At 33.8% G+C, this 8,981-nt stretch overlaps 1 protein-coding gene and 1 pseudogene across 1 annotated transcript; one reads left to right on the forward strand and one right to left on the reverse strand.

The window, feature by feature from the left end:
- Positions 1-4,228: 4,228 nt before the first annotated feature.
- Positions 4,229-6,933, forward strand: LOC145755835 (uncharacterized; annotated as a pseudogene).
- A 617-nt stretch (positions 6,934-7,550) lies between these two features.
- Positions 7,551-8,739, reverse strand: LOC145755836 (uncharacterized). The gene is made up of 5 exons (XM_082572075.1): positions 8,552-8,739; positions 8,311-8,455; positions 8,089-8,212; positions 7,807-8,008; positions 7,551-7,699 (listed from the first exon to the last, which is right to left on the reverse strand). Exons 1-4 carry the CDS (start codon positions 8,737-8,739, stop codon positions 7,995-7,997), a joined length of 471 nt encoding a protein of 156 aa, XP_082428201.1. The 3' UTR covers positions 7,551-7,699; positions 7,807-7,994.
- Between the last annotated feature and the right edge of the window lie 242 nt (positions 8,740-8,981).

An 8,981-nucleotide genomic window follows, 5' to 3' on the forward strand; every position in this document is an offset into this window, starting at 1 on the left:
AGTAATAATGTATGATTCTATAACAAATGAAGGCAAACGGGAAAGAAATGTTTTGGATAATATTAAGAAAATACTTTTATACGTTTAGTAATGGAAAGCAATAAATTTTAATTTTCACATTTGTTTTATACAGTAATATTTCAAAAAGTCAAGAAAGAGTGGAATTACATATGCCAAAAACATAACAACCAAATTATTTTTTTTACTAATGTTAGGGATGCCAAAAATAATTACTTCTCTTCTAAAAAAACGTTTTTAAAGGCTTATATTTGGTTTACCTTGACTTTACATAGTCATAATCTTAATGTAAAGACAACAGACCACGTTGGTCTTTAACCAACGGAAGTACAATTATTACCTACAATTATTACCTTTTACACAATCTACAACGTGGGCGCAGAATATGCCATTTAAACCAACCTTTTTTTAGTAGAAAACAATAATAAACTTAAAGAATCATTTATTTTAAACAACGTTAAATTAAAACTATGAACAAAAAGTGAAGTGAAATTGCAATCCTTACGCCAAATTGGCCCATGGCATCGAATTTTCATCTATAAATGCCGCCATTGATAGCTCGACTGGAATGGATTTTGCGTATTCTTGGTAGGTAGCCATTACAGCAAGGTTGTTAAGACGTTGCTGAGTTTGAGTGTTTGGCAGGTAGGTTTTATTCTGTGAAGCAAACTAAACGACATTCCAGCCTCGCATGTCGATGTAGGAAGTATCAAATAAGTCACGAGGGCTGCAAATAGATTCGGATCCATATCACGCAAAGCAAATTCGCGCAAACCACTTTTAATATAGGTGGACCAATCACCATCGTAAAATGCATTTACCTCGTCGAATTCAGAGGCTTTTATATTTGGGTCCTCCAGCAATTTTTGAAATTGCAAGGCAAAGGCGAGAAAGTCCCTCTGGTAATCGACCTAGCACTTTGAATAGTGCTTAAAAATATCTTGCAATAGACTTGGCTGAAAAGTTGGAAGATATTGCTTTCCATATTGAAAGAAGTCCGTTGGCCTAGAGCCCTTGACCGCCTTGGCACGCAAGGTAGATCCAATTTCGATGCTGTCACCTGCTTTTTGCACTCGTGGAAAAAGGGAATTAAAATTTTTGGGTAATTTTTCGTCGGCTTCCATTATGGTACACAAAGTTTCGAGGGAATCCATAACGTAACCAGTGGTTACGTTTTTTCCCTGTACTGTTTTGTGTATTGGATCAATGGTTGAAAGAATACGCTGCAGAAGACAAATATAAAAAAGATATGGGGAGGAAGTATATAGTTGATCGATTTTACTTAATTGAGTATTGTCTTTGTAAATTTGGTCAAAAAAATCTTTCATAATTTTTCAGGCCAATGTAAATGCATTGCAGTCGCAATAGCGAGCGAGTTGGGCAGAAGGGACGGAGCAAACTCCCAAAACCGTTGTCGTTTTTGGCAACAATCGCCTCAAAAAAATAGACGTTTCGGTGATTCCCGAATAAAACTGACTACTGGGTTAGTAACTCAAGTGTTTGGAAAACATGAACATTTTTTTACAAGCATCTTGACAAACTAAGTCCAGCAAATGTCCGTTATAGTACTTAAAAGGAACTTTTGGATTTTGGCACCGTATTCTATGCCGAAGGCCGCTTAGCTTACCTGAAATGTTGCTAGCTCTAACATAGCCTCGTCCTCTCAGCAAAAAAAAAGCCAGCCCATCCAAAGAACAGTGTCCTTTGCAATTCAAAATAGCGTGGCTGCATCAGTGGACTGGGTTTCGTAAAACCCAAAATACACCTCTATTTTAAATTCTTTTGTGCAAAATCTAACACAAATACTGCACTGCTCTTTGTTTTAAATATCTGCTGTTTCGTCCAATATAAAAGAAAATACGTAAAGCATAACTTTCCCTCGGAGGGGCAGGGATCTGAAGCAGAGGTACAGAGCCCTGATGAACTTCATCGTTTTTACGTATCCGCTTTGGTGGGGACGGCAGCATGAACCCAGTTTATATTAACAAATATAATTTTTTGCCTATTGCACCATTAACAAAAAGCTTTGTGACCTTTAAACTACCTCTTGTCATAAAATACGTCATCTAGTAAAAGGATATGTGATTAGTGAGTTTACTAAAAAATTTAAAGCAGAAAGTTGTAGTAATACAGAAAAGATAAACCAATTATTTATTGATATACGGTTTCATAAAAAAATAATATACATGCACATTTCACTTCAAAATTATTAACAGAACTAACAAATTTATAGAAACACCTCTTTAACGTTATTTTTTACACTTCATAAAAAAAACTTTTGTTTCTTGCAAAGTAAATTTCCATGCAACCGCCAGAAGGTTAAATGATTTAATCAGCTGTAACGCATTACAGGCGTTGCAAAAAAACAAGTATTTATTATCGTGAAATTTTTTAGATTGCGTATATACATATAAATTTTTACGCCAAAAATGCAAAATTTTGCAAATATTCTAAGAGTGCCACATATATTCAGCACTTACTAAAATTAAAAATTGAGGTATCTCTACCCCCAGGATCGACGCCAGTGTATATATGTTTTAGTTTAGTTAATACATTATACATTCATAGGTACGTAAATAAGATTACAGTTTCAAAGAAAAAGTTAACATTGTATAAAGCGAACTGTAGCAAATTTATTAAATAAAGGACTGTTAGTTGTTGGTTTTTACAAGAATAAAAAGTTGTTTAACATGGACGCTTCGTCTTTGAATTCTTATCGTTATATCTTAAACTTGTAGGACAGAGGCTGTTTTTTTCGCTCATTGCATATATATATATATATTTGCTTAGCCCATTTTAATTAAATCTTGTGGAATCAGTTTATATTCTCTTAAACAATTATCGTTAATTCCTAAGCTTGATCTCCAAACTCACAACCATTCATAAGCCCTTTTATGTCACTCACTTATCTGTCAAAAGGTTTACCACCTTTGGTATCTCTTAGAAAACTTAAATGTTTCAAAAAGAACATTTTTCATTGGCTGACAAAAATTTAAACTTCGTGAACACATGCCTATAGTTGTCACCTTCTTCATTAGTGAATTTAAATTAATCATATATTTCTTGCAAAAGATGTCGGCTGTATTAACTGTAAAGCCATATCATGCATGGTAACGCAACTTGTTTTTTAGCTTAGTCTTGTTTTCTTATCTTGTAATGTTTTGACTCTTGTCCATCAATGACTTCGATACACACAGACATAACAATATGTTTTTAATTTTGTTCGCCGCCCATCATTTATCATATGGGTAGGTAGTTCCACCAAAACTGGACAAATAATATAAAAATTCCACAAATGAGTTTTTATTATAATTTTATGGCGGCTTATAGGCTTAAGTTTAATTAAAAACCTTATTTTACTTTTTATACTACCTAAAAAGTACAAAAAATACGTTTTTAGGTAGAGCGAAAAAATTACACAAAAAACAGCATTAATTTTACTCTTACACTTTTACTCGTTTTTTTAGACAAACCTTTAAATTTTAAAATGGTTATAAATATTATATTCTACGTTATCTATTAAAGTACTGGTTGTCTTTTTGTTGTATTTTTAAACTCTAAAAAACGTTTTTAATCCATTACAATGTATCGCAGTTTTTTTTAAAGAGCGTCGGTCACAAAAAGTAGTAGTTTTCGCTCTACAAGCTAAAAACGTTGTTGTTTTTTGATTCTGGGCAACTACTATCGTACTAAAAAAATGCCCAAAAAATTAAAAATTGAATAACTATTACGAAAAAAAAGTTTTTTTTTTAAATGAGCGTCGGTCACGCAAAAATTCCAAGTTAATATTTTTTATATTATTAAAAAAAAAGTGTTGTTAAAAAACTGAAATAGCACTTGTTTGTTAACAAGTAAGTGCGTTATGACGTTACAAACATTGGCTGTAAAATTCTAATTTGACTAAAAAAGTTACAAAATAAGTTGTTAACACCAAATTATTAACCATTTCCAGTTTAAACAAACTGCATAAAGTATATAGTTAATACAAGTATTGTGTCGAAAAAGAGTTACGTTTTTTTAATCATTGTCGGAAATAAAAGTATTTAAAGCGTGAAATAATTTAGATATTTAAATCTTTCTATTTTAAAAATGTCAATTTTTTTAATTATTTTAGCCGGAAGGCTGCGGTAGATCAAAAGCGCGCAAAATTAAATTATCTCATTCGTTTCTATTTTAATTACAATTTTTGGTTCGTTTTTTAAACTTTAAAATGCCGTTAACGAATGCCGGGAGGCGAAGAAATTATTTAAAAAGAAGAGGGAAAGTGGAGATTATAAAGAAATTAAAAGAAAGGGCAAGGGAGGCAGCTTTGTCTCCTTGCCAACAGAAGTTGGCGAAAGAGGCGAGATGTTTTAAAGCAAAAGCAAGAAGGTGGAAGCGAAAGGAATTAAAAAAAATCAAGAAACTAATGAAGAGGAAAACTTTGAAGTACATTTATATAAGACCAAGGGGGATTTTCCTGTTTGAGGCTCTTTCCCATTCTCCAAGGAAGAAAAAACAAGTTGTTTCGGACGTATTGTCCCAAATATCGCCACAACTTGAGCTAAATGAAGGAAAAAAAGAATCTTCTGCAGGGATTTCGGAGGAAACCCAAAAAATCGTGGCAAACTTTTACACTAACGACGATGTGTCAACAAGGCAGGTACCAGGGCGAAAAGACTATGTTATACTTCGCCAGGATGGCGAAAAATTAAAAATTCAGGTTAATTTGTTTTTAAAATAAAAGTTTACCAAATCATAAAAATTTAAATTTAATTTTTTATTTAGGCACGGCATTTAACAACTACCGTAAGGGAGACTTTCATTTATTTTAAAGAAAGATATCCCGATATAAAAATTGGAAAAAGCAAGTTTGCGCCCAAAGCATACCAAACTAAGAACGCAATTACCACACAACGTGTGTCTTTGTCGGTACGAGGGTTTCAAAAAATTAACGAAATTTATTTTAGTTTAAAATTGAATACTTTAAAACGAAACTTACTTTATTTTTAGCTACCACGAAAATGTAATTTTGGCTTTGGACGCCCTAAATAAAAATATAATCTCAATCCCGAAGTACACATCAAGTTTTCCCAGCATCTTGGTATGTAAAATCGAACTTCGCGACTGCTGGGAGGGAAAATGCGAGAATTGCAAAAATGGAAAAACAATTTTAGGATTGATTTCTGTAGAGGAATCGTCTCTTCATATAGAAACAAGGTGGCTGCAATGGGCTTATGTCGGAGATAAAATCAAAAAAATTGGGGAAAAGGACACCGTTGGCGATTTGGTGGAGTACACTGTTGAAATGCTCCCAAATTTTATGCAACATGTGTTCGTTAAACGAGAGCAGGCGAAAGAGTACAGGATTAGTAAAGACCAATTAATTGAGGGAAACGCTTTAATTCAAGTGGATTTCGCAGAGAATTTTACTTGTGTAACAAGATGAAATTCAGAGTGCGCATTGGCATCAGCACCAGGTGTTGCTGTTCACTATAGTGGACAGCTTTACAGTCGAATACTGGTGTCTGATTGCCTTGCGCACTCAAAGGATGCCGTGGTGGCCTATTTGGTCAAGGCTTTGGAGGCGGTGCCTCCCAATTTTAAACTTGTTAATATCTGGTCTGACGGGCCCGCGTCACAATTCAAAAACCGTTTTATAAAGGCCGCATTGCCATGCCTGCAACGGCATTTTGGATTTTGCATCAACTGAAATCTGTTTGCGACGTCCCATGGCAAGGGTCCAGTTGATGGCATTGGTGGCGCTTGTAAGAGAGCTGTGTGGCAAGCGGTTTTGCCGCACCTCGAATATCTTGGTTGAGAAAATCACTCAACAAGATATTAATAACGTAAATAAGACTTTGCAAGTTGAAAATATTTTTAATAAAGCAGAAAAAGAAAAAGGGATTCAGCGAAAACATTTTTTTCAAGTTGTAAATGGAAACGCTGTGTCCCTTCTTCTTAGTTCAGATAAGTATGTTGGAGAAGTTGAGGAAGCGGAAGAAAGTGAAGTAACCACATCGGTGTCAGAGTGTACTATAGGATACTATGTTTTAATTTTGTTTGGTGCAAATGAGTACCCGGGCAAGATTAAAAATATTGTTGGGGGTCGCTACGTCATCAGCTGCATGACGCGCGCTGGTCGATGTTGGAAGTGGCCAGACCACACGGGCGTGTTGGAATACACATTTGCAGATATTGTAAAAAAATAGATCTTCCAACACCGATTAATTCACCTGGCCACTATATGTTTTGAAACCTATGTTTCTTTGCTCTGCCTACTTGCACGATAAATTGCGATATTCTTTGTTTTTGAAAATTTTGTAATTTCCCCGCGTTTTGACGTACCGTTGTACGTTACTTGGTTGACCACGCTGTAATTTTAATCTTTTTTTTTCTACGCACCTTTGTACGTTAGGTCGTTGAATACGATTTAATTTTACTTGTTTTCTGTACTGCAAATTGTTTTTATTTTTGATATTTTTTTTTAGTTAATTTAATTTTTTATTTATTTGCCTGTTTATTATAAAAAAATAAACCATAATAAAAAAAACTGTTTAGCTTTCTTAACATTTCTTTAAAATTAAAAGTGGTTGCGTGTTTTACGCAAAAATATTAAATTTGTAAAAAAAAAAATTGACAAATTTGACCGTCGGTCACGAGTAACAGACCTAATTTTTGTAGGTTTGGAGAAAAAAATTGAAACGACGTCAATCTGTGGCCTGATGAAACTGAAGCAAAAGAGATTGCGATGCGAATACAAAGTCGCAATCATTTTCTACAGGTTGAAATTTATCTTTTAACAAAACATTTAAAAACTTTTAAACCATGACTTTAAAGCTTATTTAATAGGTTATGGAATCTATTGACGGTTCTCATATACTGCCCCAGCAGAGGGCCATAAAGATTATACGAATCGCAAATGCTGGTAAATAAAAAGCGTTTTTTTGTATAAAGATTAATGTCAAACTGCCTACATAATGCCTCTACATTTAAACAATCTGGATTGTTTAGATTGCAACACACTTTACCCAAGGTAAATATTTTGTGTAAACCATAGTATTGTTAACTCAAATCTAATTTGGTGCCAAATGGGTAACTGTCAAGTAGTGGTAACTAAAGTACATTTTTTACAATTTTAGTGCCCTGTGGAAATTGAAGGCTGTAATATACCTCTTGGTACTGTGCGATCCAGCTTATCCCCTTCTGCCATGGCTAATTAAGCCTTTTATTAGGCATAATCTTACGGAGGCTGAAGAATCCTTCAACTATTATCACACCTCTGTAGGAATTGCAGTTGAAAACAGTTGAAGGTTAAGCATGCCGTAATGCACTTCTTAAATACATTACAAAAAATCTTCTGTTACGCCAATCAAATTTTTGCTGAGATAATTCGTATTAAACAGTTAAAATAAATTATTTAAAAAAATGTAAGTGTGATAAAAACGCAAAATTAAAAATTGTGATTCGAAAAAAAATATACAAAATAACACAAACAAAGCAACAAAAAACTTAAAAAAATGGATTAATAATGGATAATATAAAAATCAGCTATTGTCTAAAAAATCTTTGCAATGTTCCAAGAATGTTATTTAAAACTTCTCGATTCATTCTTCCCTCCTCCCTGGTGAGCTCCCGGTCATTCGTTCCTCCTCGTGTAATCCCCTTACAAGCTTTGCAATATCAGGGTCTGCAGTAGCCTCTGTAAATAAATTAAGTTTTAAAAATTTACTTATGCTGTAGTTTTAATAGGGCACATAACTGTACACAAAAACAGTTTAAAAAAAATTTATATCAAATTTGACTTACTTTTTTTATGACTTTTTCTTCGTTCTGGTGCACCAGAAGTTAAGGGACCGGCCCTTTCAGAGCTTGAGGGCCCTGGTATGCTAGAAGTCGAGAGCCCTGCCATTTAAGGGGTTGAGGGCCCCGGCATGCCAGAAGTCGAGGGCCCTGCTTTTTCAGAAGTTGAGGGCTCTGGCACATCCAAAGTTTGTTCAGCAAACAATTCCTAAAGTAAACAAAAATAGCAATTAATGGTATGTGAAGTGATTTTAATAAAAAATTAAATTGTTTAAACATTTTCTATACCTCCATGTTGTAGTTCGTCAGCTTCAGTTGTAAAATCCAACAAAAGCTGTTCAGAAAATACTTGGGGTGGCCCTTCTCTTGATAATTCAAATGCATCATCCTCGACGCAGGTATCCATGATTGCCTATAAAACATTAAAGTTGCAATTTTATACATATTTAACTAAAAACTACAACAAATCAGTTTAAAAACAACACATAACCATTTTTATAAATAGCTTACCATTGGCCTTGATTTTAACAAATTGTCCATTTTATCGAAATGAACCCAGCTTTGGTTTTTGCCAGCAGCCCCAGATTTGCTAAGCTCGGTCTTATTTCTGTAATATTGCCTTTTTAAGTTCTTCCACTTACCACGGCAATTATTACTTAATGTGTTATTTTACACTAGTTAGAATTTTATCAATAAAAATCTTAGTACTTGTAACTTTAAACACATGATTAGACATAAGGTGATAACCTACCTTGAATGTACAAAGGATGGAAAGTTTGATTTTACCAAACTTGCAATATCCCTAAAAATCTGATCATTTCCCTTTCCCCTTCCATCTATCACCGACAAAACATTTTGTTCAATCATGATGTCGAGCATATTATCAACAATTCCAAAACTCCACTGAGCAGGAGCTTTTCGTTTCCTTTGGTTCTCCATTATTAAGATAAATAAGAAATAGTAAACAAATAATAATAATATGTAATAACACTGACTTTCTGCACTGTCTAAAAACTTGATACAAACTACAGTGTTTTATAAGCTTTATAATTACACCCTGTAATTATAAACAGCTGGCCTCATAAAATTTAATGGTAGGCAACTGCCTGTCTGTCGCCTAAAATATATAAAATCAGCAGCATCACACCAGGGGGGCCTTAAAATAAAAACTGAACTAATAA

Source organism: Corella eumyota, chromosome 6 (genome assembly GCF_963082875.1).
Source record: "Corella eumyota chromosome 6, kaCorEumy4.1, whole genome shotgun sequence".
NCBI classification, from domain to species: Eukaryota; Metazoa; Chordata; class Ascidiacea; order Phlebobranchia; family Corellidae; genus Corella; species Corella eumyota.